Source organism: Dipodomys merriami, unplaced genomic scaffold (assembly GCF_024711535.1).
Source record: "Dipodomys merriami isolate MVZ:Mamm:240054 unplaced genomic scaffold, mDipMer1.0.p SCAF_163, whole genome shotgun sequence".
NCBI lineage: Eukaryota > Metazoa > Chordata > Mammalia > Rodentia > Heteromyidae > Dipodomys > Dipodomys merriami.
The window spans coordinates 1,216,163-1,243,599 of NW_027202971.1; the positions used below are offsets into that span (position 1 = coordinate 1,216,163).

Consider the following 27,437-nt stretch of genomic DNA (forward strand, 5'->3'; position numbering starts at 1 on the left):
CAGCTGTCTTGAACCACATCCTGATCTCTAGGATTCCAACCTTCAGCCACTGGTAGTACTTGGGTTTGGCCCCTAGACAAGCATGTGTCACAATGCATTGGATTTGGTGCATGGAGCCTGGACAGGTCACATGTCCCCCAGGTGTTCAGTGCACACTTACTGGGAACAGCAAGCGGATTCCCCAGACCTAGAACAACTATTAATTTTCACAGAATGGGGCCTGGGCCTGGGCGCCCCAGGGTCATTCTCATTATCCAGCCCGGTTCCACCTGCCACTGCTCAAGTTTCACAATCCCTCCCTAAGGAGATTATCTGCCCCACCAGAGGGAAAGCCAGCCGGAGGGAGATTGGCAAACTCGGCCCAAGGTTAAGTGGCTCCTTCTCAGGGACTTTTCACACCATCTTCCATAAAAAACAGCCGTAGTCTCCCTCTTAACGGAGAAAGTGTGTCTTTTCAGGGTTTCTGGAGCGGGGATCAGTGGGTGGTTCTGATGAACGTGAAAATACGCGATGACACAAAGCGGAAATAGAACCTGGCGCCGGTGGCTCACGCCTGTAAGCAAAGCTACTCAGCAGGCTGAGGTCTGAGGAGCGCGGTTCGAAGCCAGCCCAGGCAGGAAAGCCCATCTCCAATCAACCACCTAAAAGCCGGACGTGGCGCTCTGGCCCAAGTGGTAGAGCACCAGGTCCGGCGCAAAACGCACAGTCCCTTCTCCCGCCGGACCGCTGGGCTCCTTCCGGGCCCCATTCGGGCACCCAGCGGAAGAGCTGGCTTTTCCCAGACACCTCACCTGCACCGGTCCCCCCACCAGCACAGGTGTCAACCCGGGGCGGGTCCCGGACTCCACGGAGTTTCCGGACTGGCGGGATTGGATGTTGGACCGGACCGACCAGTCCCGCTCCCGGGTTGTCAAGGCGACAACGCTCGGGTGACTCCGCCCTGTTGCCCTACTCCGATTGGGCACGCCCTTTCTAGGGTCTTCTTCCGGATTGGCTGAATGACCCAGCCCACGCGCCGGAACTCCGTGTGATTGGCTGGCGCTGGAGCCAGCCTTCCGCGGCGCGGCGGCCTGGGCCGATGTGGGCCCAGTCCCTCGCCAGCCAATCAGCGCGCGAGAGGAGTGTGGCGCGTGCGTGTGCCCAGGATCCCTCCGCCGTGGCTGCCTTTGCGTGTTCGGCTTCGGGAGGGGACGGGCCGCGTGGGGCGGGGGTGTGGCGCCCGCCGGGGTGTGGCCGGTGAAACCCCGGGCTCCCGGCTCTGCCAGGAGCGGCTTCCCCTCTCCGTGACACTTCCTGCAAAATGGGTAAGTGGGCGAACGAATGAACTTTGAGGAGGACTACCAAATTAAGCAACACACGCATACAAGGATGGTAATGAAGGGCTTCAAACAAATAACAAAGCCAGTGTAGGCCAGCGACAATCGCACGTCCTGAACCCCAAGCCACCCCGGTTTTCCTGTCAATGTCTGGAGAGCAGCTGCCCCCCCTCGTGCCCTTCCCCACCTCGCGCCGGGCTCCTCGGGGGACCCCAGGCCCATGGCCAGGGAGCCTTACGGGAGCCATGAAAAGGCGAATGCAGAGGCCCAGAGCGCTGAAGGGTTAGGGTGGAAAAGCCGCGGGCTGCTTTACTTAGCAACCGTTAGGAAAGGTGCAGCCGAATGTAAGCCCAAGACTGAATTCTGTATACCTTGTTACTATTTGCAGAGGAGAAAGTGTGCAGAAAGGAAAGGGCATGGTCTGCACGGAATAAATGGAAGCCTTCTTGCACCTTGACACATCTCAGCCTTCTGTGCAGGGGACCGGCACACTACCGGGAGGCAAAGCACTGGAGGATCAGAGTTCGAGGCCAGCTGGATAGAAAAGTCCCAGAGACCCCTTCTCAACCCATTCCGGGAGCGGTGTCAGGCGCGCCGGTCATCCTAAGCCACGTGGCAGGCTGAGAATGGCCGGATCCCAGTCCCGGGCCAGCCTGGGTAGAAAACGGAAGAAGCTGGGCGGCATGGCGCACGCCTGCCATCTCTCCTACGATGGGAAACTTAAAGTAGGTGGATGGAAAGCCAGGCTTGTGCCAGGGCAGCAAGCCAGACCTCATCTCACAAGTCATCTGTGTAGGGAGGGACTCTTCAGATCCTGGCCTCCTGCTACTGGGATTCTGGGCAGGAGCTGTGATAATGCACCTGCCGAATCTCCTCTTGGTAGGCGATTGGGTCTCACGTATTCCCTTCCGGCATCGCGAGGTGCTCAGAGCTGAGCGGCCTTAGCTGTGCAGCTAGAAGGAATCCCTGCCCTCACCAGGCAACGCCGGGGCTCACTGGCTGCGGGGACCCTCCCTGCGGCCTACCACCCCCTCCTCCCCCTTCTCCTCCTCCTCCTCCTGCTCCTCCTCGGCCTACCACCCCCTCCTCCCCGTTCTCCTCCTCCTCCTCCTGCTCCTCCTCGGCCTACCACCCCCTCCTCCCCCTCCTCCTCCTCCTCGTCCTGCTCCTCCTCGGCCTACCACCCCCTCCTCCCCCTCCTCCTCCTCCTCCTCCTGCTCTTCCTCGGCCTACCACCTCCTCCTCCCCCCCCCCCCTCCTCGTCCTCCTCCACCTCCTCCTCCTGATCCTCCTCGGCCTACCTCCTCCTCTTCCTTCTCGGACCGCCCAGACCGCCCATGGCTCGCGCTTGTAACCCCAGCTTACCCAGGAGGCTGAGCTCTGGGGGTCACAGTTAAAAAGCATCCCAGGCAGGACAGTCTCTCCAACCCATCACCAAAAAGCTGGAAGTGGAGTGTGGCTCAAGGGGTGGAGCACCGGCCTTGAGCAAAAGAGCTCGGGGTCAGTGCCCAGTCCCAGGACCGGCGTGCACGCGCGCACACACACACACACATACACACACGCGTGCGCGCACACACGTACAGGCGCGCGCGCGCGATCATCGGTACTCTGCCTGGGGCCTGAGCTCCCTCTGGACACTGACATCTCTACTGAATGGAACACTCCCCCTGCCAGGTCTTCTCTCCCAGACTGTCTACATCACGTTAATGCCCCCCACACCCCTTGTCCCAGCCGGAGACGGCCGGGCCTCGGTCACCTCCGCTTCGCCTGCGGCGAGCACTCCCGCCCGCGGCGAGCACTCCTTTTACACGCGGCTCCGCGGAAGGTTACACCGAGGAGGGCGGAGCCGCGAGGAGGTGTGGCCACGGGGGCGGGGCCAGGCCGGGTGTCCCGCGGGCCGCGGCGGCGGCGCCGGCTCAGTGTCGCGCTGCTCCTGGTGGTCCGCGTCGCCGCTCGGCCCCGCCGCTCCCGCCGCCGCCCGCCGCCGCCCTCCGCCCGCCGCCGCCCGCCGCCCCCCGCCCCCGCCAGCCGCCGCCAGCCGCCCCCGACGCAGCCATGTCCAAGCAGGCGCGGGCCGGGCGCGAGGAGATCATGGAGTGCCAGGTGATGTGGGAGCCGGACAGCAAGAAGAACACGCAGATGGACCGCTTCCGGGCGGCCGCCGCCGCCGCCTGCGGCCTGGCGCTGGGTGAGTGCGGGGTCCCTCGGGGTGCTGCCTCCGGGGCGCGCACCCGGCCCCGCGGCGCCGCCGCCCGCGCTCCCGCGGCTGCCTGGAGCCTGGAGCCGAGGCTCCGCCGCCCCCCGGGCGCGTCGCCCGCCCCGCCGGCCCGCGCAGCCCGGGCCGGGCCGGCCCGCCCGCGGACCCGCCTCCCTGCGCCGTCACCCCCGCGGCCCCGGCCGGCCAGGCCTCCTGCCCAGCCGCGGGCTTCCTCCCGGAGTGGGGCTCTGGCCGTCCCACGGGCGGGGTTCGCGTTCGCCCCGCGCGCGGTGCGGTCGGGCGTGGCCCGCTGCGGGCCGGGAGCGCCCTCCCTCCCGCCCGGCCGCTCGCTCCGCGCGCGGGCCCCGGCGCCCTCCCCCGCCCTCTGCCGCAGGGTGCCCTGGCTTCGGTGGGTGTCGTCCCGGGGCTGGCCGGCATCGCCCCGCCGCAGCCCCGGGGCCCGCGCCGGGCGGCTGCTCCCCGCGCTCCCCGGCTGGCGCCCAGGCTGGTCCGAAGCGCCGGTCTCACATGGGCTCCGCGTGGCTCCCGGCGCCCAGCGCGTCCCTGTTGACCAAGGCGTTGGCAGCTGCCACCTGGCTGCCCTCCCCAGACAGGTGTGGGCCTGGGCCGCACCGGCCTCCCACAGCCCTCAGCGAGGGGTGTGGACTGGGGAAGCGGGCAGGGCCCGGCCAGCCCCGCCTCGGGCCAGCTGCGAGATGCTGCCGTGCCCTCTGCCGCAATGACAGCGACAGGAACCCGAGACCCCGGCCGGGCACTTGTTCCACCTCGGTTCACAGCAGGGCGGAACTTCCTCTCTCCACAGGAAGTGGTGCGAAGGAGGGAGCCGGTGTCTGTGCCCACCAGGGTGGTGCACCGGCTGCCCCTCTTCCCAGTCATCAGGTCGTCCCAGCCTCAGCCCCCTCCTGTGCCCCTGGGCGGAGGGAGGGCCGCGTGAGGCGGTCACAGGTCAGACCACAGCATCGCCCGTGGCTGTCCCTCCTTCCAGGCCTCGAGCTGCTGGGCAGCTCCTCTGTCTCCAGTCCCGAATTGTCCCGTGAACCCCAGAGCCTGTCATGCTGGGCCCGCAATCCCAGGAAGCCACGGGGCCGCTGAGAGGTGCCCCTGCCTTTGGTGCCAGTTAGCACTTCCTGATGCTGCTTCCTCTTCTTACCAGCTGCGTACCTGCCTGCCCTCCATGCTTTGGGCTTTGCTTTTAAAAGTGATTTTTGGCCGGGCGCCTGTGGCTCATGTCTGTAATCCTAGGTACTCAGGAGGCTGAGATCTGAGGATCCCAGTTCAAAGCCAACCCTGGTATAAAAATCCCCTTAAAGACCAGAAGTGACACTGTGGCTCTAAGTGGTAGAGCATTGACCTTGAGCAAAAGAGTTTGGGGAGCGAGCCCAGGCCCTGAGTTCAAGCCCCGTGACCAAAAAGAAAAAAAAGTCTCTTGTTTATGCTTTTTGTTCTGCCAGTGGTAGGGCTTGAACTCGGTGCTCTCCCTTAGTGTTCTTTTGCTCAAGGCTGGTACTCCACCACTTGAGCCACAGCTCCAAGTCTGGCTCTTTAATTGGAGATAAGCTCTCTAGCTTGGTGCTGTTGTTCCTTTGTTCTCCTCTTCCCCAGGGCATGTGATTGGGGCTTATGCCCCAGGTCATGAGTGTGGGTGGGCACCTGTCTGCTTTAGGAGGGGCGAGGCCCTGGTGCAGGTGCAGAGTCCTTTCCCATAGCCAGAGCATAGTTATAGTTCTGTCTGTGCTTGAGCTGACCCCCGCAGGCCCCCCGCATGTCCACACAGGAGCCTGTGTGCACATGCTCTCAGGCCCAGCCTTCAGTGCCAGCCCCACCCGCCGTGCCCAGCCCTGCAGCCCATGTGCTGCCAGCCTCTTGCAAGCTCATGGCCCTTAATTACAGAGGGCAGCACTGCCCTGGCTTCAAAGGGAATGCTCTTTTGGAGAAAGCTGCTAGCCCTCTCTCCCGGCAGCTGGCCTGGGTTTGCCTACAAGTAGGCTTGTTTCCTGTTGTCAGGTGGCCTTAGCATTGGGTCACCCCAGCGCTGGTCTGTTTAGGGCCCCAGGCTCTGCATCTGACATTTTCAGGTGCGGCTGGATGACATGTCCCCCAGAATACCCGGCAGCCTGCAGGGAGCAGGCAGGCAGGGAGAGCCCGTGGGTCCCCCGCCCCCCTCCGGGCTGCAGGCCTGGAATCAAATCCCTAGCGGCCGAGTTACCTTGAGAGGACTTTCTGGGCCCACTGTGCTTCCCCACTCAGGTCCTGGGGGCATTAAGTTGCTGCCATGGTGACCGCCTGTTTCCCGTGGGGGGGCAGGGGCGGGGCGTCCTCTCAGCAAGCTGTTGGAGGGCGGGTCTAGGGCAGGTCGAGGGCGGGGCATCCTCCTTCCTCAGGATGCTTTTGGAGGGCGGGGCGGGGGCGGGGCGTCCTTTCTGCAGTGCTGTTGGAGGGCGGGGGTGGGGCGGGGCGTCCTGCTTCCTCAGGATGCTGTTGGAGGGAGTGTTGGGCAGGTGGAGGTCGGGGGCGGGGCGTCATGCTTCTTCAGGATGCTGTTGGAGGGCGGGGCGGGGCGGGGCGTCCTGCTTCCTCAGGATGCTGTTGGAGGGCGGGGGCGGGGCGGGGCGGGGGCGGGGGCGGGGCGTCCTGCTTCCTCAGGATGCTGTTGGAGGGCGGGGCGGGGGCGGGGCGTCATGCTTCTTCAGGATGCTGTTGGAGGGCGGGTCGGGGGCGGGGTGTCCTTTCTGCAGGGCTGTTGGAGGGCGGGGCAGGGGCTGGGGCAGGGGCAGGGGCGGGGCGGGGGCGGGCGTCCTGCTTCCTCAGGATGCTGTTGGAGGGCGGGGCGGGGGCGGGGCGTCCTTTCTGCAGTGCTGTTGGAGGGCGGGGCGGGGGCGGGGCGGGGGCGGGGGCGGGGCGTCCTGCTTCCTCAGGATGCTGTTGGAGGGCGGGGCGGGGGCGGGGCGTCCTTTCTGCAGTGCTGTTGGAGGGCGGGGCGGGGGCGGGGCGTCCTGCTTCCTCAGGATGCTGTTGGAGGGCGGGGCGGGGGCGGGGCGTCCTTTCTGCAGTGCTGTTGGAGGGCGGGGCGGGGGCGGGGCGTCCTGCTTCCTCAGGATGCTGTTGGAGGGCGGGGTGGGGGCGGAGCGTCCTTTCTGCAGTGCTGTTGGAGGGCGGGGGCGGGGCGGGGGCGGGGGCGGGGCGTCCTGCTTCCTCAGGATGCTGTTGGGGGGCGGGGCGGGGCCGGGGCGGGGCGGGGCGGGGCGTCCTCTCCGCCCTGCCTCAGTCTCTTTCAGACTCAGGCATCTGGGACGCTGTCACCAGGGTGATGGGGAGACAAGGTGGAAGGCGCCCCCGGTGTGGAGGCTGGAGGCGGGAGCCCAGGGCGGCGGCGCCCTCCTGCTGGGCAGCTGGCATCTTTGGCCCGTGCAGGCCGCCTCGGCACCGGTGCCCCTGCTGGGGCCTCTGCTCAGGCGGTGAGGACCGCTGCGTGCCTCCTTGCCCCCACACGTGCCCTCTGACCCCTGGAGGTCGTGTTGCCTGTGGTGCCTGGAGTCGGAGGCCCAGCGGGGTCCGTAGGGGGCGCTTTAGCGGGAGCACGTGCCGGGTTCCGTGGGCCCCGGGGCGCGTGGGGCCGCCCCCGGCCCTCCGCCGGTCCCCAGCCCCTCCTGGCCTCCCGAGCGCTCGCCTAAGGAGTCGTGACCCGGTGTCCCAATCCGAGTTTGCCCAGTGGCTTTGGGCTCCTGACATTGCTCCGATCGTGTCCAAGGCCCGGGGGTCCGCGCTCTGTACCCTCCCCATTCTACAGCTGGGTAAACCGAGGCAGAGTAAGGAACCTGACTGAGGGCACATAGCCAGGGTTCTAGGTCTGACTCCAGCTACATGGGTCAGATGTTCAGTCCCCGGCCTCATTCCTTCTGAGGGTCATCTTCGCTCAGGGCCTTTGAATGGCTCAGACACACCTGCCCTGGACGGGCCTGGGTGCTCTGCCTCCATGCTGCCCTGCCAGCATCCCCCCTCCGAGGGGCACCTGAGCCTGTGCATTGCCTTCGCTTTCAGAGAATTATGACGACCTGTACCATTGGTCAGTGGAATCGTATTCAGACTTCTGGGCAGAATTCTGGAAATTCAGTGGAATCGTCTACTCACGCATGTATGATGAGGTAGGGAGACATTCTGCTTCTCTACCATTGTCATCACTTTGGGTGTGTGTTCGTGCATACCTGTGTGGGTACAGGAGGTGCTGTGTGTGCACACATGTACAACGCAGACATACTACGAGTGTGCACACACACGTGTATGAGTACAGGGACGTGCTGTGTATGTGTGTGTGAGTTCCAGGACATGCTCTCATCTCTGCAGGTTGTGGACACATCGAAAGGGATTGCAGACGTCCCTGAGTGGTTCAAGGGCAGCCGCCTGAACTACGCGGAGAATATCCTTCGGCACAAGGAGAACGACAGGGTTGCCCTGTATGTGGCACGTGAGTCTCTGGGCCCCAGGGCTCTTCCCGAGTGGGGAAGGCGGGCACCGCCAGTGTGAGGAGGGGCTTTGAAGCATGCAGCCTACAGGATGGCTGGCAGCCAGTCCTGCTGTGAGGTATCTGTGGGAGAAGTGGAGACACGCCTTGTTTTTCTTGAGTTTGTCTTTGTTCTGGAGATGGGCTCATTCTGTGTCCCAGGCTGGCGTCTGACGCATGATCCTCTAGCCTCAGCCCCTGAGCATGGCCACCATGCTCAGTTTGGAGACATGTGTTGAGTGCTCTCATGTCTTGGAAAGGATAGAGACTAAGGATAGATACTTTCCCACTGTCTTCTCCTTGTAGAATAAAGTTTGAAAAATATTCCTGGCCAGGCACTGGTGGCTCAAGTCTGTAATCCTAGCTGCTCAGGAAGTTGAAATTTGAGGATCATGGTTCACAGCCAGCCCAGGCAGGAAAGTCCATGAAACTCTTATCTCCAATAAACCAGCAAAAAGCCAAAAGTGGAGCTGTGGCTTAAGTGGTAGAGGGCTAGCCTTGAGCAGAAAAGCTCAGAGATAGTGCCCAAGCCCAGAGCTCAAGTCCCAGAACTGGCACATACACACAAAAAAGAATGCTTCAATCTATGTATCAGGCAGTCTCTGGAAGAAGTGGTATAAAGGACATGCCTTAACTTAGTGATGAGTTTTATTGGCAGAGGCTTCCTTTGGTCTGGGCGTGGTGGCTGGTGTCTGTGTTCCCGCACTGGCGAGATTGAGGCAGTGGAATCGTGAGTTCTAGCCCAGCCTGGACCACACAGTGAGATATTGTCTCAACGCCAAAAATTAAAATAGAGCTGGGTGCTGGTGGCTCAGGCCTGTACTCCTAGTTACTCAGAAGCCTGAGCCTGGGCAGGAAAGTCAGTGATGCTCTTATCTCCAATGAGTCACCAAAAAACTGGAAGTGGTGCTATGGCTCAAAGTGGTAGAGTGCTAGCTTAGAGCAAAAAGAGCTCAGGGACAGCACCCAGGTCCTGAGTTCAAGCCCTGACTAAAAAAAAAAAAGAAAGAAAAACTGAGTAACTCCCTGATTAAATCAGGGTTTTGGATCTGGCTGAGCAGCCTAGCAGGTTTGGGGAGCTCTGGGCCACACTTGGGAGAGCTCGGGCCCCAGGGCTTCTGAAGGACGGTGCTGTGAGGGGTGCGGGGGCTGTGAGGGGTGCGGGTGCTGTGAGGGGTGCGGGGGCCGTGGAGGGGTGCAGGGGCCGTGGAGGGGTGCGGGGGCCGTGGAGGGGTGCGGGGGCTGTGAGGGGTGCGGGGGCCGTGGAGGGGTGCGGGGGCCGTGGAGGGGTGTGGGGGCTGTGAGGGGTGCGGGGGCCGTGGAGGGGTGCGGGTGCCGTGGAGGGGTGCGGGGGCCGTGGAGGGGTGCGGGGGCGTGGAGGGGTGCGGGGGCGTGGAGGGGTGCGGGGGCCGTGGAGGGGTGCGGGGCCGTGGAGGGGTGCGGGGCCGTGGAGGGGTGCGGGGGCCGTGGAGGGGTGCGGGGGCCGTGGAGGGGTGCGGGGGCCGTGGAGGGTGCGGGGGCCGTGGAGGGGTGCGGGGGCCGTGGAGGGGTGCGGGGGCCGTGGAGGGGTGCGGGTGCTGTGGGGGTGCGGGGGCCGTGGAGGGGTGCGGGGGCCGTGGAGGGGTGCGGGTGCTGTGGGGGTGCGGGGGCCGTGGAGGGGTGCGGGGGCCGTGGAGGGGTGCGGGCTGGGTCCCCGCCATTGCTACTTGGGCTTGCACATGTTGGCTGGGAGCAGGAGCCTGTGGGCTAGGGATCGCGTCCAGATGCTTCTCTCTCTCCCGATGCTGGCACACACTGAGCCCTCAGCTGGCCGGCGTTCTGGCTGCGGCCGTCTGGCCCGCGCCCCTCCGGCCCTCAGGAATTCCCTGCGTAGCCCAGCCCTGTCCACGGCCGCACGGGCTCCGAGCTCCCGGGAGCAGCACGCAGTGGCCACAGTGCCTGCCTGATGGGCAGCTGTCCCACGGTAGAGCTCAGGTGACTGGAATGTTCTTAGAAGAGACCTTGCCCTGCTGAGGGAGGGAAGGCTGAATGGCAGGGAGGTCAGGAGAGGGTGAACAAAGGCTCCCGAGGCGGGCACAGGGCCGGTGTCCACAGGGCGGGCACAGGGCCGGTGTTCACGGGGCAGGAGGGTGTTCACACGGGGAAGGTTGAGCCCTTGGCGATTAGGAATGAAACAGTGTGGGAAGGTGAGGCGGGGGCATCTTCCCCAGGCAACAGTGCGGTGCTCAGGTCCCATCTGTGCCTTCGGAGGTAGCAAGTGACCCGACAGCCCTGGTGTCCGTGCCTTAAACACCCTGCAGCGGGGCCACTCCACCGGCGTCTCCAGGGCTCCTCCCCCACCCCCCTTCCCCGGTGAGCCAGTGCGCTGAGGCCACAGTGCATCCAGAAATAACCGGCCGGCCGCGGGGCCGCCTGTCACGGCTAGGCTGAGCACTGAATTTTCTTACTTATATTTTTCTCTTTTTTTGCAATGTTTGATATTTACAGAATGTTTGCATTTTCTGGGGCTTGAACTCAGGGCTTGGGCTGAGCTGCTTTTGCTCAAGGATAGCACTCTATCACTGGAGCCACAGCATCACTTCCAGTTTTTTCTGAATAGTTTATTGAATCAGAGTCTCACAGACTTTCCTGTCCAGGCTTGCTTTGAACCTTGATCATCAGATCTCAGCCCCTTGAGTAGCAAGGATTACAGGTGTGAGCCACTGGCACCTAGCTTTGCATTATCTTTAGCTCTCTCTCTCTATGTCTCTCTATGTCTCTCTCTTTCTCTGTCTCTTTTTGTGTTTCTGTTTCTCTGTCTCTTTCTCTGTCTCTCTCTGAAACAGGATCTTGCTGTGTAGCCCAGGCTGGTCTAGAACTTGAGATTGTCCTGCCCCTGCCTCCTGAGTGCTGGGATGGCTGGTGTGAGAGACCTCGCCTGGCTGTGTTCACTTTGTGATCAGTAAATGAGGCGCCATCCAAACCACAGGTGGAAGGGGAGGAACGAGCTATTGATCCTTAAGCACTGTACTGATTGGAAAAGGCTCAGAAGGCCAGTTTCTGTGTGATTCTGTTTCTAGAACCTTCTTTCAGTGCAAAACTTGTAGGGATGGACAGCAGATTAATGGCAGCTGAGGGGCAGGGTGGCCCTGTGGAGTGGGACTGTGAAATGGGGCCAGGAGGATCTGTGTGGTGCCGACACTCTCCCGGCTCACAGGGTCACACTCACGCGGTGCCCCGGCTCAGATGCATACTCATGCTGTGTCCCTGTCGGCCACCTGGGTCCCCGGGAATGCGTGGGCCTCTCTGCCCCCGCTCCTTGCCCAGTCTGTGTGCGACCTGCCCTTGTGACTTCCAGGTGAGGGCCGAGAGGAGATCGTGAAGGTGACCTTCCAGGAGCTGCGGCAGCAGGTGGCTCTGTTTGCAGCGGCTATGCGCAAGATGGGAGTGAGGAAAGGCGACCGGGTGGTTGGTGAGTGTCCTGGAGGCCAAGGGGGATGCTGGCTGCGGGAATGAAGATGTGTTTAGGACTTGGCCCTAAGTCGCAGGCAGCAGACACAGCTTGTGCAAAGGCCCGTTGGCCCTTTGGGATGCAGCATCTGCAGAGGTGTGCATGCTGGGCCCCCGTTTCAGATGAGAAGCCCAGCTGAGGCCTGGGCTGCTTCCCTCCCCTGCCCCCCTGGAGGAGAGTCCCCGTCCCCACCAAGAGCCCCATGCGCTTTTCCCGTCACTTTGACTTCCAGGAAAATGCCGATGCTGGCAGGCGGGGCTGCGGGGTGGGCAGGTGTGTGTGGGCAGCATCTGTGGCAGCGTTGGCTGAGGTGTGCCTCCCCCCAGGGGACGCACTGGCCTCGGGCAGCAGCTGTGCCTGCCAGGAGGGCAAGGCCAGGTGGCCTCATGGGGCGCCGCAGGGCAGGGCGCAGCCAGCCGGTCCCGGGGTGTGCGGGCTGCTTCGGCAGCCTGGGCAGCGAGCGGCATGGGAGCGGCGCCCTGGCTCTTGTGGGTGGCTGGTGGAGATAGCTCATGGGCGTTTCGTGGAGGGAAGAGTGGGGAGCGTGTGCGCTGGTGTGGATGGACGTGTGCTGGCCGAGTGGAAGCCACCAGGGCCTGAAAGGTGGCTGCTGCGTGGGAGCAGAGCGGGGGCTGTGGACGAGAGGCCCGGGGCCGGACCCACAGGGGCGGCTTAGGGGAGTGTGGAGAATGGGGGGAGAGGCCAGCGGTCCCGCTGCCACCCCCCGGCCTGGCCGCTGGGCGAACTTTGGGGAATCCGCCTTAAACACCCACGGGGGACTTTCCCTGGCCCCGCAGGCTACTTACCGAACGGTGAACATGCCGTGAAGGCCATGCTGGCTGCCGCGAGCATCGGCGCCATCTGGAGCTCCACGTCCCCAGACTTCGGTGTGAACGTGAGTCGGGCCATGCGAGGGTCCTGGGGGGCACGGCTGTAGGTTGTGGATGGGATCTCCAGTGGGGCGGTGTCGTGGGGGAAAGAGCCGGTGCTGGGCATTGAGCCTGGGGCCTCGTGTATGGTCCCTGGCGGGACCTGCTGTCGCTTGCCTCAGTTTCTCTGCCCGTGGCAGGGGGAGTGGGGCCTCTGTGAAAACCCCTGGGCGATGTCTAGGTCAGTGTCAAGGTCAGTGAGTGGTGGGGGCGGTGCTGGCCTGGGAGCCGTCCATCACACTCGTCAGGCTGTGTAGTTTATTGATCTGTTTGGTTCTTCACTTGCTTTTGGCTGTGCTGGGATTTGAACTTGCGGGCTTGTGCTTGCTAGGCAGGTGCTCTCAGGATGAGTCACAAGCCTTTTTTATTTTTTGGTCAGTCGTGGGGCTTGAATTCTGGGTCTGGGCCTGAACTCTGGGTCCCTCAGCTCTTCAGCTCAAGGCTAGCGTTCTACCACTTGAGCCACAGCGCCACTTCCAGTTTTCCGGTGGCTCATTGGAGAGAAGAGTCTCATGGACTTTCCGGCCTGGGCTGGCTTTGGACCTCGATCCTCAGATCTCAGCCTCCTGAGTAGCTAGGATGCAGTAGTGTTTTTTTTAACATTGTTTTCTCTGCTGCTGTTTACCAGTAACTTTTCCCTACAGGGTTAATTCCTCCTTTTTCTTTCTTTTTTTTCCTCTCTTTATTTTTTTGAGATGCGTCTCATATCCAATAGAGTTTTGCTTTGTACTTGTGGTTCTCCTGCCTCAGCCTCCCGCGCTGGGATTGCAGGGGTGATGGCCGTCAGGCAGAGGCTGCCTGCACTGCGCATTGCCTGTAACATCCGTGACTGTGGCCACAGCAGAATCTGTGTGGCACCCTGGCCGGTGCCCAGCGCCCAGTGAGAGCAAAGGCCAGGGGCTTCACCCCTAGTCTCCTGACAGACCGCTTTGGAAATGAGCTCTCCATCCTTGAGTCCTGACTGGTGGGGGAGGCCCGTGGTGACACAGATGGTGACACAGAGATGGCGTCTGCAGCCAGGCCTGTGCCCCGCACCGACTCAGCCAGGGGTGGGCCCTGCTGAGCCAGCGCCTGCAGCGCATCATTAGTCCCTCTTCCCAGCTCCATTAGCTTCCGGTCCCGCTGTGCTGGCCTTGGCCTGCAGCCAGGTGCAGACCCTGCCTGTCGCGGGTGTGGGGTGCAGGGTGCGTGTGCTCCCAGGGGGCACCGGGGCGTGTCACAGGACCGGGGACATCTCCACATCCTTCAGTGCTTCCTGCTGCCACGGCCTTCCTTGGTGTGGCGATGGCGTCTCAGCCGCGGCTGCCGTGGCCGTGTTGCCCAGGGCTCCTGTCGGCAGCTGGAGGTCTTTGCTCTTTGCAGGATGACGGGTGGTGACGTCTCCCCCATTTTCAGGGTGTGCTGGACCGGTTTTCTCAGATTCAGCCGAAGCTCATCTTCTCGGTGGAGGCCGTGCTCTACAACGGCAAGGAGCACAGCCACCTGGGCAAGCTGCAGCAGGTGGTGAAAGGTATGGGTGCACGCGTGTGCGTGCACGGGGTCACCCCGAGCACGCGTGAGGGGAGGGGTGCGGTGCGGGTGCACGCGTGTGCGTGCGCGGGGTCACCCCGAGCACGCGTGAGGGGAGGGGTGCGGTGCGGGTGCACGCGTGTGCGTGCGCGGGGTCACCCCGAGCACGCGTGAGAGGAGGGGTGCGGTGCGGGTGCACGCGTGTGCGTGCGCGGGGTCACCCTGAGCACGCGTGAGGGGAGGGGTGCGGTGCGGGTGCACGTGTGTGCGTGCGCAGAGTCACCCCGGAGCACACGTGCACGGAGTCACCCCAGAGCGTGAGGGGAGGGGTGCGGTGCGGGTGCACGCGGGTGCGTGCGCGGGGTCCCCCCTAGCACGCGTGAGGGGAGGGGTGCGGTGCGGGTGCACGCGTGTGTGTGCGCGGGGTCACCCCGAGCACGCGTGAGGGGAGGGGTGCGGTGCGGGTGCACGCGTGTGTGTGCGCGGGGTCACCCCGAGCACGCGTGAGGGGAGGGGTGCGGTGTGGGTGCACGTGTGTGCGTGCGCAGAGTCACCCCGGAGCACACGTGCACGGAGTCACCCCGGAGCACGCATGAGGGGAGGGGTGCGGTGCGGGTGCACGCGTGTGCGTGCGCAGAGTCACCCCGGAGCACGCGTGCACGGAGTCACCCCAGAGAGTGAGGGGAGGGGTGCGGTGCGGGTTACACGTGTGCGCGGGGTCACCCCGGAGCCCTGTGTGGGCCCAGAGGTTCCCAGAGACCTCTGCACGTGCGTGTGAATGTGCACGTGTATGCATGGCGTCTCCCTGGAGTCCTGTGTGCACCTGTGCACACACACAGCATCAGGCCCAGCACATGTCTATTGGGTAACTGGCCTTCTCCTTCTCGCAGGCCTGCCTGACCTGAAGAGGGTGGTGGTGATTCCTTACGTCACCACTAGAGACAAGATAGACATTTCCAAGATCCCCAACAGGTAACAGCCAGGCCTTTGTTTCTCTTGCTTTTGTGGTCCTGGGATAGAGCTCAGACCTGGTTGTGCAAACAGTGGCATGTGGGAACTTAGGGGAGAAAACTGTTTCTTGTGCTGTGACAACTGTCTCTCAGCGTTTAGGGGTGGTGGTAGTCACCTAGACAGAGGTAAATATACAGAAGACCTGCCAGGTCCTGTGCAGGCTTGCTCAGTTTACTCACGGATGCTGTACCCCGTGAGCCATGCTTCCAGCCCGCCTTTTTGCTGGTTATTCTGGAGATGGAGTTTAGTGGACTTTCCTGTTGGGACTGGCTTCAAACTGCAATCCTCAGACCCCAGCCTCCTGAGTAGCTAGGATTACAGGTGGTGGCAGGGATGCCTCACTGCTTCCTGACATTTTGTGTCTTGGGTTACTGGTGGTTTAGTTCAAGCCCAGTTTGTCTTGTTCTTAGTCTCAGTTTGGCAGGAGGTGTCCAGAGCGAGCCCTGGAGGCTGTGTGGTCGCACCAGGGGTCCTGGGCCCTCCAGGGGAGGGGACAGAGGCCTTGACTCGGGGAGACGGCAGGTGCCATGTTTTGTGCAGGGAACCTCCTAGGGCGCGATGTCCTCTCGGGGTGCAGCGCGCTCTGTGTGGTGCCGCCGCTGCAGCGGGAGTGAGCTGCTGGCCCGCAGTGCCACGAGCAGGCGGAGCTTCCGTGTCCAGGAGTCCGGTGTGGGGCGTGGGGAGGGGGCGTCTGCCTGCCTGGGCCTCCCGGGGGTGCCGGCATTCTGGAAGCAACCTGGCGGCAGCTACAGGTGCTGGTGGCAGGCACGGTCTGTAGGTCAAGTCCGGGTGACCCCGAGGGGCCTCTCCACCACGCGGTGGCAGCGCAGTGACAGTTGTGGGTCATGTGGTCGTCACCGGATCTGCAGTGCCCCGAGGGACACCTGCAGCCTCTGTCCATTAGAGTCAGGAGCTCTGGGCTTGCTGCAAGCCACCCTCGATTCTGTCTCCTGGGTCTGGGGGAGCCACAGAGCTGCGGGGAGAAAGGCTGCCGGCTCAGGCCCACGGGGCCCCGCCCCCATGTCCCAGTGACTGGTGGGACGTGCGCCCACAGGCTCGCTTGCTGTGTGCCCAGCTGTCCCCTCATTCCGCCCAGGCCCTAGGCCCTGTCCTGCTTCGGTGGCTGGTGGCTGAGGCTGTGGCAGAACCCTGCGCCCATCCACAGAGGTGAGCAGAGCCACCCTTGGGCTCTTCATTTCTGGAAGATAAACCAAAGCAGTGGTGTTCGCTGTGACCTGTGGACGGTTTGAAAGCTAGTCTTCCTCTGTGTGGAGCACCTGTCTGATTGGTGTTTATATAAATGGCTGTGTGGGGTTGGGGGGTGGGGAGAAAGGCTTTTGTGGCCTGAGTTCCGGGTGTCCCATTTCCTGACCCTCTAGAGTGGGTGGCCTTGCTGGTTCGTCTCTCAGCGCTGAATTATTCTGTTTGTCTGTTACAAACCATTGTGTGGTCAGGACAGGCCTTGGCACTGAGCGCCCTGCCCGGGCCTGACGCCTCTCCTGCCTTGCATGTGCTGCGTTTCATTCTCCTTGGCCAGCGGTGGACCCCAGTCCATCCCTGGAAGAGAGAAAGTGCTCTGGCCACCGCACGGTGGCCAGCGGTGCTGGGCAGGGCCGCCGGGCACACGAAGGGCTGTGTTGCCCTGGTGGCTTGTGGCCACCCCGCTGTTGCTCTCTGTCGGTTTAGGGTAAGGCTGGGCACACTTCAGTCAGTAGCTTGGATTAGTTTTTCTTTTTGCCGGCCCTGGGTCTTGAACTCAGGGCCTGGACGCTGTCCCAGAGCCTCTTTGTACTCAAAGGTAGCGCTCTACCACTTGAGCCACAGCGCCATTTCTGGGTTGTGAGTGGTTCATTGGAGATGAGTCTCACAGGGACTTTTCTGCTTGGGCTGGCTTTGAACCTCCATCCTCAGATCTCAGCCTCCTGAGTAGCTGGGATGACAGGCGTGAGTAGTTGGGATTTTTAACATTTCTTCTTGGTCAGATGTTTAGTCTCGCTGCGTGAGTAGTGCTGTCCCTTCCGTCTGCAGAGTGTGACCCTAGGCTGGCTGGCCCCCCTGCGCCGCACGGGGGTCCCTGGGGTCCAGTGCCCAGCAGGTAATCCCAGGAAACAAAGGAGCTGGGCTGGAAGGCCTGATGGCAGTGTGTGCATGTGCCGGTGGCTGTGGGTCAGTCCTGTGCTGGGCTAAGGAGCCTTTTCCTCCTGCCGGTCCTGGGCTTGAGCTCCAGGCCTGGATGGTGTCCCTGAGTGTTTTTGCTCAAGGCTAGCTCTGCCCCACTTGAGCCACAGCTCCACTGTTGGTCTCCCCGCACTGGTTAATCGGAGACAAGTGTTTCTTAACTTTTCTGCCCCCCCAGGCCTCCCCCGCCCCCCCCCCCCCGGCTTTGTGCCGTGGCCCTCACACCTCTGCCCCCTGAGTAGCACATGCTGGGAGCCAGCTGGAAATCCTCAGCTTTCCTTCAGCCGGACCTTGGTGGCGTGTCTCCCTCTCTGCTCTCCCTGCGGCTCCCGAGCAGCCGCCGCTCACCTTGTCTCTGTGTTTCTGTCCACAGCGTGTTTCTGGATGACTTCCTTGCCCTGGGCCTGGGCGAGCCGGCCCCTCAGCTGGAGTTCGAGCAGCTGCCGTTCAGCCACCCGCTCTTCATCATGTTCTCCTCGGGCACCACCGGCGCGCCCAAGTGCATGGTGCACTCCGCCGGGGTATGCCTGCTGCCGGAGCTTGCCCCCCCCTCCCCCCGGCCAGGGCCCGCCCCCTGCCAGGGCCCCCTCCCCCCCACCATCCCCCCCCCAGGCCTGCCTGTCCTCCCTACAAACCCCCGGCACACCCACCGCCCAGCCACGGCAGCAGCCGCCACAGGGAGCTGCCGCCCCAGGGCTTGCTAGCTGATGCCACTATGGTGACTGGCGCGGAGGTCACCATGGGACAGTGAGCCCCCAGGTTGGGCTCCCACAGGGTGGGCCAGCGTGGCTCACTGTAGGAGATGTGGGAGAACATGAGAGACCGTGGGAGAGCGTGGGTGGGTGTGGGAGAGCCACGGACTTACGTCTTGCGCACGTCATCCAGGGAACATTTATCCGGCTAGGGATCAGGCCAGAAGGCTGCGTCTGGGAACTTGTGTCTTGGGTCCTGGAGTCTGGAGGCCTGGACTGGGCCAGGATGAGCCATTCCTGGGGCCAGGCTGGGCCGGAGGCCGGGGCTGGGCTCTGGAGGCCCGCCTCCCTGCTTGTGCATGGCCACCACCTCCCGAGGAGGCTCTCCAGTGGGCCCTTTGTTCTACCCATTTCCAGGCTGTGGCTGAATGCTGCAGACTGGGTAGCATGTGGAGAGCAAAGGTTTGCTCAGTCCAGGCTGGGGGCAGGGAGGCTGAGGGTCAGGCTGCAACCGGCTGCATCCAGTGTGGGCTGGATGCCAGAGGGAACCCGCCAACGGGTCTCTCATCAAGCTGGGTGCCACTGCTAACGCTTGGCTTCTGCACGGGACTCCTGGAGCCAGACGTTCTCTTGGAGAGCTGGTGCCACCATCAGCCCTTATGTCAAGGATGGCGCCACGCTACCAGGCACACAGCCCGGAGATGCTGCTGGCAGGACATCCGTGGACCACCACGGCCTAGTGGCACCCAGAACCTCGTCTCCCTCCGTGGGCTCAGGCTGCGGGGGCGGGGAGGCCCCCGCACAGTGGTCAGCCTGCCACGCTCGGCTTTTCTCCCCTCTGAGGAGAGATGCACCGAGGGAAAGGCCTCCAGCGCTGACCGCTGCTGGCCGGCGCTCAGCTGGTGTGTGGAGATGGCGTAAATGCCCGTTGTAGCCGCTGGCCTTTCCAGATGCTTCTTTACACCTGCAAAGTGCAAAGAGCTTTCAGGAGGGGCAGCCTCTCCCGGTGTGCTCCTCAAGACGGGAGCTCGCGTGGCCTCGGGGCACGGGGCCAGTCCTGGGTGTGAGGTCCTCCCACAAAACACCGCGGGGCACCAGGCAACCCAGAGGCTGCAGTGTGGGAGGCTGGGGACCGCGGCCCGGGCCCGGGCCCCTGCCAGCCCAGTGCCACTTTGTGTGGGCAGAAGTGGCCCTGCCACTCAACGGCAGTTAGCCGCTGACCGTCAGGCACTGAGCTCGACCTTCCGCGCAGCTGCTGACCGCCGGGCACTGGCCTTGACCTTCTGAGCAGCCGCTGACTGCGGGGCGTTGGCCTTGACCTTCCGAGCAGGGCTGCCACGCGTCTGGCCACAGGCCCATCTCCCAGCCACGAGACGGGCGTTTTTAGAACCTTGTAGGCAGGGAGGATGTGTGGGGCTGAGGAAGACACTTCCAGAAAAGCCAGAGCGTGTCACCGCGCGGTTATTTTTAGTGTTTCTCATAGTGACTGCCGTTTTTAAAGCAGCAGAACATAAAAATATATTAGCTATAATGGAGTTTTCTCATAAAATGCCCGTGCCTGGTATATTTAGCGTGGGGAAAGATCAAGAAAAGATGTATGTGTTCCATTTTCACTGGGCTCATTGCTCCAGAGAACTGGTATTAAGCCTCTTGCCCAGTGTTGAGAGTTATCAAGTCTTGAGTGGGGCGCAGGCTGCCCTTGGATTTGTGGTCCTCCTGCGCAGCCTCCCCAGGGCTGGCTTCACGGGTGTGCCCGCCTCCTAACTTCTGAGTGTGACGGGTGTGGGAAACGTGGGCCTATCACGCCAGCCAGGAGGCCTGGCCGGGCGGCTGGTGTTCACATGTGCAGTGGCCCCACGCTGGCCTGGGACCAGGGACCCGTTCTGTCCCTGGTGGGACCCGAGGCCCAGTGGCAGTGACAGGAGAAGGGGGCATGCGGGGCCTTCGCCATGCCCTTGGGACACCAGGGTGGGGTGGGCTCTGGGCGGCTGGGGGAAGCCCCGGGGCCCTGCAGGGCAGCTCAGGGCGGTGGCCGCAGGACGGCAGGGCGGCATGTCTGCACCCCTGGCATCTGTTGCCCATAAGCATCGAAATAAAAAAGCAGCAGGCAGGCTGGAAAAGTGGCTCAGTGGTAGAGCGCTTGTCTTGCATGCATGAGGCCCTGGGTTCGATTCCTCAGTACCACATAAGCAAAATGAAAAGAGCTGGAAGTGGCACTGTGGCTCAAGTGGTAGAGCGCTAGCCTTGAGCTGAAGAGCTGAGGGACAGCGCCCAGGCCCAGAGTTCAGGCCCCATGACCGGACCCAAAAACCAAACAAAAAAACAGCAGGCGACGGGCGGCCCCTGCTGTCCCTGGCCGAGCTGGCCTGGCTCTGAGCTGGGTCAGCGGATGGGACATCCTCCCTGGGCAAGCTCCTGCCCTCCAGCAGGTGTCCACGGTGCCTCCAGGGCTTGGCACTGGGCGGGCAGGGCCCCGGCGGTTTCCCTGTGTAAGTCACAAATGACAGTGCATAGCTCGCCAGGCCAGGCGCTGCCACGCCCGGGGCCAGCGCGGGGGGCAGCATGTGTGGTGGGCGCGAGGCCCGGGCCGCTGCTCATCTGTGTGCCCTCGTCCACAGGGCACCCTCATCCAGCACCTGAAGGAGCACATGCTGCACGGCAACACGGCCCGCAGCGACATTCTGCTCTACTACACCACGGTGGGCCCCGGGGCTCAGCTGGAGGGGCGGGTGGGCCGCGCCGCCTGGCCGTGGCTGACCCCACCCCTGGTCTGCCGCAGGTCGGCTGGATGATGTGGAACTGGATGGTGTCCGCTCTGGCCACTGGAGCATCGGTGGTCCTGTACGACGGCTCCCCGCTGGTCCCCACGCCCGCCGTGCTGTGGGACTTGGTGGACAGGATTGGGTAGGTCCCGAGTCCCGCCAGCCGGATCCAAACTTTCCTGGCCTGGGTGAGGCCGGCTGAGGCCTGACAGCGGGCCCGCTACTGGTGGGGAAGGTTCTTTCCTAGTGAGAGAGACTGCAGCAAAGGGTTAGCAGTCCCTGGGAACTTAAATGGCTTCAAAACCTCTCAGTCCCTTTAAACGGTCTGTGTCCTTAGCATCACCATCCTGGGGACGGGTGCCAAGTGGCTGTCGGTGCTGGAAGAGAAGGACATGAAGCCAGGTGAGCCCTGTCCCCCGCTCTGGGGTGTGGTGGGGTCGTGGGGCCGGGGAGGGGCCCGGGGTAATTGCTCATGACTGCTCACCAGCGGAAACCCACAATCTCCACACACTCCACACCATCCTGTCCACCGGCTCCCCGCTGAAGGCCCAGAGCTACGAGTATGTCTACAAGTGCATCAAGAGCAGCGTGCTCCTGGGCTCCATCTCAGGTAAGGGGCCAGGGATACGGAGGGGGTGGGCCGGGGGGTGCCCAGTCACCGTGCCGGCTGGCGTTGAGAGCTAGTCCCCCTGAGGGGCACGCGCCGGCGGCAGAGGTGGTTTTCTGATTGTACGTGTGTGCATTTATGCTGGTGCATTGTGTGTGGGGTCGGTGGCTTCTCTAGCCCGGCTGGCCTCAAACGTGTCATCTCCTGCCTCGACCTCCTGGTGCGGGGACTGCAGGCCTGTGCCACCGTGTCCAGCACAAGTGGCCTTTTCTCATCACTTCATAAACACGCACGGTGCCTAGAGAGTCATGGGTGCAGGTGATAGTAAAGCCTGGGACTCCGTGTCTCCCTTCCCTGCAGTGTTTTCCTTCAGGCGTGTGCCCGCACACTATGTGTGTACGTGTGTATATGCGTGTACCCGTGCGCGTGTGTATGGGAGAGAGGCCTGAGGCCCCCGCCTTCCTCCCTTGATGATATTGATTGACCCCATATTGCGGTCCATAGAAATCCTTGGGTCACTTTAATTTCTTTTTGAGTATTTGCAATTCTGATTCTTCTCGTGCTGTGAGAACTCTTCACAGACCTCTCTACAAGGTGACATTTTGGAGGCCTGAGCCGCCCTGCCGACTGCCTTCTGTGTTGCTTCTTTGGCCCTGCTGGGGTTCTTGGGCAGGTCCAGGAGCGGGAGGGCATCAGGAGCCCCAGGGGTTCCCCCGGCCTTTCTGGGCCAGAGGAGTTTGGATCTGCCCCCTGTGGGGGTGGAGGCCCAGCCCCCTCCCCCATCCCCCCCCCCGGCCTGCTGCGCCCCGTGGGGATGGCCTCATCCTGGGGCTGCCCATTCCTGTGTCCCTGATCGTCTGCTCTGTGGGGGTGGCTCGTCTGCCCTCGTGTGTGTGTGTGTGTGTGTGTGTGTGTGTGTGTGTGTGTGTGTGTGTGCGCGTGCCCAATCGTCTGCCCTCGTGTGTGTGTGTGTGTGTGTGTGTGTGTGTGTGTCCCAATCGTCTGCCCTCGTGTGTGTGTGTGTGTGTGTGTGTCTGTGTGTGTGTCTGTGTGTGTGTCTGTCTGTGTGTCTGTGTCTGTGTGTCTGTGGGCGGGGAGGGGCGGCCCCGATCGTTGGCGATGGCAGCCGAGGCCCCTCGGCTGACTTCTCTGCCCTCACTGCAGGAGGCACGGATATCATCTCCTGCTTCATGGGTCAGAATGTGTCGGTCCCCGTGTACAAGGGGGAGATCCAGGCCCGGAACCTGGCCATGGCTGTGGAGGCCTGGGATGAGGAAGGTGATGAGCTGCTGTTGCGGGTGTGGGTGACTTGGAGGCGCCGCGGGGTGGGGGTGGGGGTGCCCCTATTGGTTTATATGCGGGGCCGTCCCTGTCCCCAACCGGGAAGCAGGTGCCAAGCCGGAGGGCAGGTGCTGTGCTCAGGAGCCGGGCAGCGGGGTCCCCGAGGAGAGGTGCCAGCACCTGGGCAGGGCCACCACCTGAGTGTGGCTTGCACACTTACCCTGCCCCCCCCAGGCAGGGCCGTGTGGGGGGAGAGCGGGGAGCTGGTGTGCACGAAGCCCCTCCCCTGCCAGCCCACCCACTTCTGGAACGATGAGAACGGGAGCAAGTACCGGAAGGCGTATTTCTCCAAGTTCCCAGGTGAGTCTGGAGGCGTGGGCGGGCCGCTCCCCACGCGGGCACTGCCCGGCCAGCCCAAGCCGTCTGTGAAACCACACCTCACCGACTGCACCAGGGCCTCCTGGGCGGGCCTGCGCTTGGCCCCTTGGTGGCGGGGTGGGCGGGGGGAGGAGAGAGGCTCTGCTCCCCTCACAGCGGGCATCCCCACACAGGGCTCCCCCAGTGGCCACCCCAGGTAGGGTGGCACAAAGGTCACAAAGGTCACCGCCTTGCGGACCAGCGATGGTCTGTATTCCTGGCTCAGCAGGCGGCCAGTGCAGAGGACTTCCCTCTTGCCTGGCAGGGAGCGGGGTCCCGGGCGGGGCTGTGACCGCGAGCCGCCTGAGTGCGCTCTGCTCTGTCCTGCAGGCGTGTGGGCGCATGGCGACTACTGCAGGATCAACCCCCGGACGGGGGGCATCGTCATGCTGGGCCGCAGGTGAGATGTCTACGTGCTGCGTGCCCTGCCCCAGTGGGCGTCCCTGAGAGCCGGGCCCCGCCCTGCGCCCCGGCTGCCCCCCTCAGTGCACCCTGCGTTCCCACCAAGGGCTTCCGCACAGGCTGGTGTGGGCCCTGCGCCCAGTCTGCGCTGTCCCCGTCCTGCGCCTTCCCGCACGGGGCCGACCGTGTCTCTGAGCGCCACCACCACAGCTGCCACGGGGGGAGGGACAGTGGACGCTCAGAGCCAGGGTTTGAGTTTGGGGGCAGCCAGGGAAGGCGGGGCCTGCTCCCACTCTCCCTGTCTCCCTGACTAGCGATGGCACACTCAACCCCAACGGCGTGCGGTTCGGCAGCTCGGAGATCTACAACATCGGTACGCACGTGCTCCCCACCGGGCCCCTCACAGCCCCCGGGTCCCTTTCCAGAGTCCCTGCCCCAGAAGTGACTGGCCTACACTCTCTTCTAGAACACATCCGGCCAAGCGGCTTACCTGGGGGTCAGCTGTGCCCCACTCCTTCATGGGGGCCTCATGGTGGGCTCAGTTGGGGTGGTGGGTCACCTCTGTTACTGGGTGAGGAAACAGGCACAGAGAGGCACAGAAGGTGCAGCAGCGTACAGGATGCCGAGCGGGCCCTGCAGCCCTGTGCTCACGATTGCCCAGTCACGCTGCGTGGCTGGGGTGTAGGCCCAGCCTGGGCCCCAAGGACCCCCTTCCTGGGAGGCAGCCTTCCTGCAGGGCTAATGTGGGGTCTGATGGGTGGACCCAGCCCTGTGCCCAGCTCTGGACTTCTGGACTCCTGTAATGCACCAGTCCATCCTGGCGTAGCTGAGCTCTGCCCTTGGCCAGTGTCCTGCAGGCGGCAGGGCGCTGCTGCTGCTGAGTACGTTCTGTGCGCCCCACCCCTGTCTCCACAGTGGAGGCCTTCGAGGAGGTGGAGGACAGCCTGTGTGTGCCCCAGTATAACAGGCACGGCGAGGAGAGGGTGATTCTCTTCCTGAAGATGGCCTCTGGCCACACCTTCGAGCCGGACCTGGTGAAGCGCATCCGAGATGCCATCCGCATCGGCCTGTCCGCGCGCCACGTCCCCAGCCTCATCTTGGAGACCCAGGGCATCCCGGTATGTCCCTGCCCGGCAGCCTGGCCTCCCCGAGCTCTCAGATAGCCAGAGCCGTGTTGCCTAGCAACTGCCCTTTTAGAGTTGCATCTCAGAGGTGTGGGATGGGTGGCCACAGCGTCTCCAGGTCATGGGTGAGAAAGTTCGCTTGGCAGGAGCAGCAGGCGCTCCAGCTCTGCCTTCTGATTGGAAGCTCCTCTCGGGAGCTGTGCCGCTGTTTGGCCCTGAGGTCTAGATGAATGGGGAATGGGGGCGATCTGGCCTGGGCTCTTTCAGCTTTGCACTGGAGCCTAGGCGCCTCGGGTGGAAGTGGCCAACGGGGAGGCTCGCCACCCCAGTGTGCCCAGGGCCTGGAGGGTGCTCAGAGTTGATCCCCTGTGCCTTCCCAAGTATGGGGCCTGGGCACCCTCGGAGGGAACCACTAGCCAACAAGGCACAAAGGGCCAAAGTGTCCCCGGGGGATACAGGCCAACCAGTGTGCTTCCTGCTGCAGGCACGGTCAGGTGTGGCACCGGATAGTCTTTACTGGCTGCAGGCCAGCACCACCACTGCCATTGCCTGGCCTGTGGCCTTTCCCAGACAGGCTGCTTGCCCTGCCAGGCGCCCAGTGGCTGCGCTGCTTTCTTGCAGTTTCTAGCACACTGCCTCTGTCCATCTTAGCAGCTGGGGTACAAGTCACTGCCCAATGGGCATCAGCAGGAGATGAGTGTCACAGCCAGAGAGCGGTGACGCACGGAAGCGTCTGCCTCCCTGTAAGCCGCACGAGGGGCTTGGCTGGTGCACATGGCCACTGAAATCTTCAAGCGAATGATTTCAGTCGCATTTCAGATTTAACTCCTGGTGCCAGCAGGTTTACTTGGCTCTCAGAAGGAGGTCTTAGAAGCCTCTAGTGCATTAGTGCAACGATGTCCCCATAGCCCATCTTGAGTAAAGAGGAAAGACACGGTCACGTGTTGGACATCTGCACAGCGTGCCACACACATGGTTTGGGGAGTGGGTTGGATTTCGACCTGATTGAGGACAGGTACACACCACAAAAACCATGAAGTGTGAATCTGGGCACTTCGGGCTCTATGGCGACCTGTGTGTGCCCCTCTCCCCCCAGGTGTGCCGGCCGGGGCACCATGCCCCACAAGTCTCCATTGCTGGCTTCCCAGGGTGGCCGCTGGTGTGGGGTGTGGGGATGGCCGGGGGCCTCTGCCAGGCCTAGTGGTGGCGGGCGAGCCGCCTGCAGCCCGATGGCCCCGTGCTGGGAGCATTCATGTGCTCATGTGGGGGGCTGCCCGGAGCTCAGCCTCGCTCTGGTGCTGCCTTCTGGGCAGGGAAGTGGGGTGAGGCCTGCGCTGGCCCCCGGGCTGGCGTCAGGCCTCCACGCACCTCACCGGCCGCCCTCTGCGTGGTCAGCACCTTTGGATCAGCCCCCAGGTGCCGCCCTCGGGCGCCGCCCTTGGTGGCGTGGCCTCGGGGGTACCATCGGGCGTGCTCACCAGTGTGTGGCCTCCGGGTGCCGCCCTCAGGGGGCGTGGTCACCAGGATGTGGCCCCAGGTGCGGCCCTCGGTTTAAGGATGTGGCCAGTAGGGGCGTTGCCCCAGGTACCGCCCCGGGGGCGTGGTCACTGGGCATGGCCCAGTGCGGCCCTCCGTTTAAGGATGTTGCCTGTGGGGGCGTGGCCTGTGGGGGGTGTGGCCCGGGGGCGTGGTCACAGGGCGTGGCCCCCGGTGCGGCCCTGGGCTTAAGGCCGCTCTCCCGCTCTCCGCTCTGCAGTACACGCTGAACGGCAAGAAGGTGGAGGTGGCGGTGAAGCAGGTGGTGGCCGGCCGGGCCGTGGAGCACCGCGGCGCCTTCTCCAACCCCGAGACCCTGGATTTGTACCGGGGCATCCCGGAGCTGCAGGACTTCTGAGCGGCGCCGTGCGCCCGACGGCGTGTGCGCACGGCGCTTCTGGAAACTTCTGGGAAGGAGATGCATGGGCACGTAAGGGAGCGGCGTCCGCTCTTCCCGCGCTCGGATGGGCCCGACCCTGCCCGCAGGAGCCGGCCTGGTGAGGGCGCCCGCGCGGCCCGGCTTCCCGCCCGCCGTCACCGACGCGGCCCGGCCTGGCGCCGTCACCCACGTGGCCCGGCGCCCGCCGTCACCGATGCGGCCCGGTGCCGTCACCCACGTGGCCCGATGCCCGCCGTCACCGATGCGGCCCGGCGCCGTCACCCACGTGGCCCGATGCCCGCCGTCACTGATGCGGCCCGGTGCGGCCCGGCGCCCGCCATCACCCACGTGGCCTTGTGCCCACCGACACCCACGCGGCCCGGCGCCCGCCATCACCCACGTGTCCCGATGCCCGCTGTCACCCACGTGGGAAGGCACGCGCGGGATTCTTCTGGATTCTTCTGTGTTCTTCCAGGTTCTGAACTGCAGGGACAGTGCTGTGAAGACTCGCGCGCAAATAAATGTGTACGCGACGGAAGGAAGGAGGGAGGCCGTGTGTTCCCTAGGAGCGGGCTGCACGCCCCGGAGTGTGCCCCGGGTGTGCCAGCCCACGGCTGTGCCCTGGAGTGTTCCCGGAGTGTGCCCAGGGTGTGCCAGCCCACGGCTGTGCCCTGGAGTGTTCCCGGAGTGTGCCCAGGGTGTGCCAGCCCACGGCTGTGCCCTGGAGTGTTCCCGGAGTGTGCCCCGGGGTGTGCCAGCCCACGGCTGTGCCCTGGAGTGTTCCCGGAGTGTGCCCCAGGGTGTGCCCTGGAGTGTGCCCACAGTGTGCCCTGGAGTGTGCCCCGGGTGTGCCAGCCCACGGCTGTGCCCCAGTGTGCCCCGGAGTGTGCCCAGGGTGTGCCAGCCCACGGCTGTGCCCAGGGTGTGCCCCGGAGTGTGCCCAGGGTGTGCCAGCCCACGGCTGTGCCCAGGGTGTGCCCCGGAGTGTGCCCAGGGTGTGCCAGCCCACGGCTGTGCCCAGGGTGTGCCCCAGAGTGTGCCCAGGGTGTGCCCCGGAGTGTGCCCAGGGTGTGCCAGCCCACGGCTGT

The 27,437-nt window shown here is 63.8% G+C and overlaps 1 protein-coding gene across 3 annotated transcripts; it reads left to right on the plus strand.

Moving 5' to 3' along the window:
* Positions 1–3,310: 3,310 nt before the first annotated feature.
* On the plus strand, positions 3,311–26,887 carry Aacs (acetoacetyl-CoA synthetase). Of its 3 annotated transcripts, XM_070024887.1 has the most exons (18): positions 3,311–3,504; positions 7,573–7,676; positions 7,876–7,996; positions 11,370–11,483; positions 12,320–12,417; positions 13,847–13,961; positions 14,851–14,932; positions 17,523–17,670; positions 20,460–20,540; positions 20,621–20,745; positions 20,941–21,005; positions 21,091–21,213; positions 22,375–22,488; positions 22,726–22,851; positions 23,239–23,308; positions 23,625–23,683; positions 24,226–24,428; positions 26,191–26,427. In XM_070024887.1, the coding sequence occupies exons 1-18, from the start codon at positions 3,372–3,374 to the stop codon at positions 26,326–26,328; spliced, it is 2,019 nt and encodes a 672-aa protein (XP_069880988.1). In that variant the 5' UTR covers positions 3,311–3,371; the 3' UTR covers positions 26,329–26,427. The 3 variants fall into 3 exon arrangements, with proteins under 3 accessions (XP_069880988.1, XP_069880989.1, XP_069880990.1); XM_070024888.1 differs by lacking the exon at positions 24,226–24,428 and having other exon boundaries at positions 26,191–26,887; XM_070024889.1 differs by lacking the exons at positions 20,621–20,745; positions 20,941–21,005; positions 21,091–21,213; positions 24,226–24,428.
* Positions 26,888–27,437: the final 550 nt, after the last annotated feature.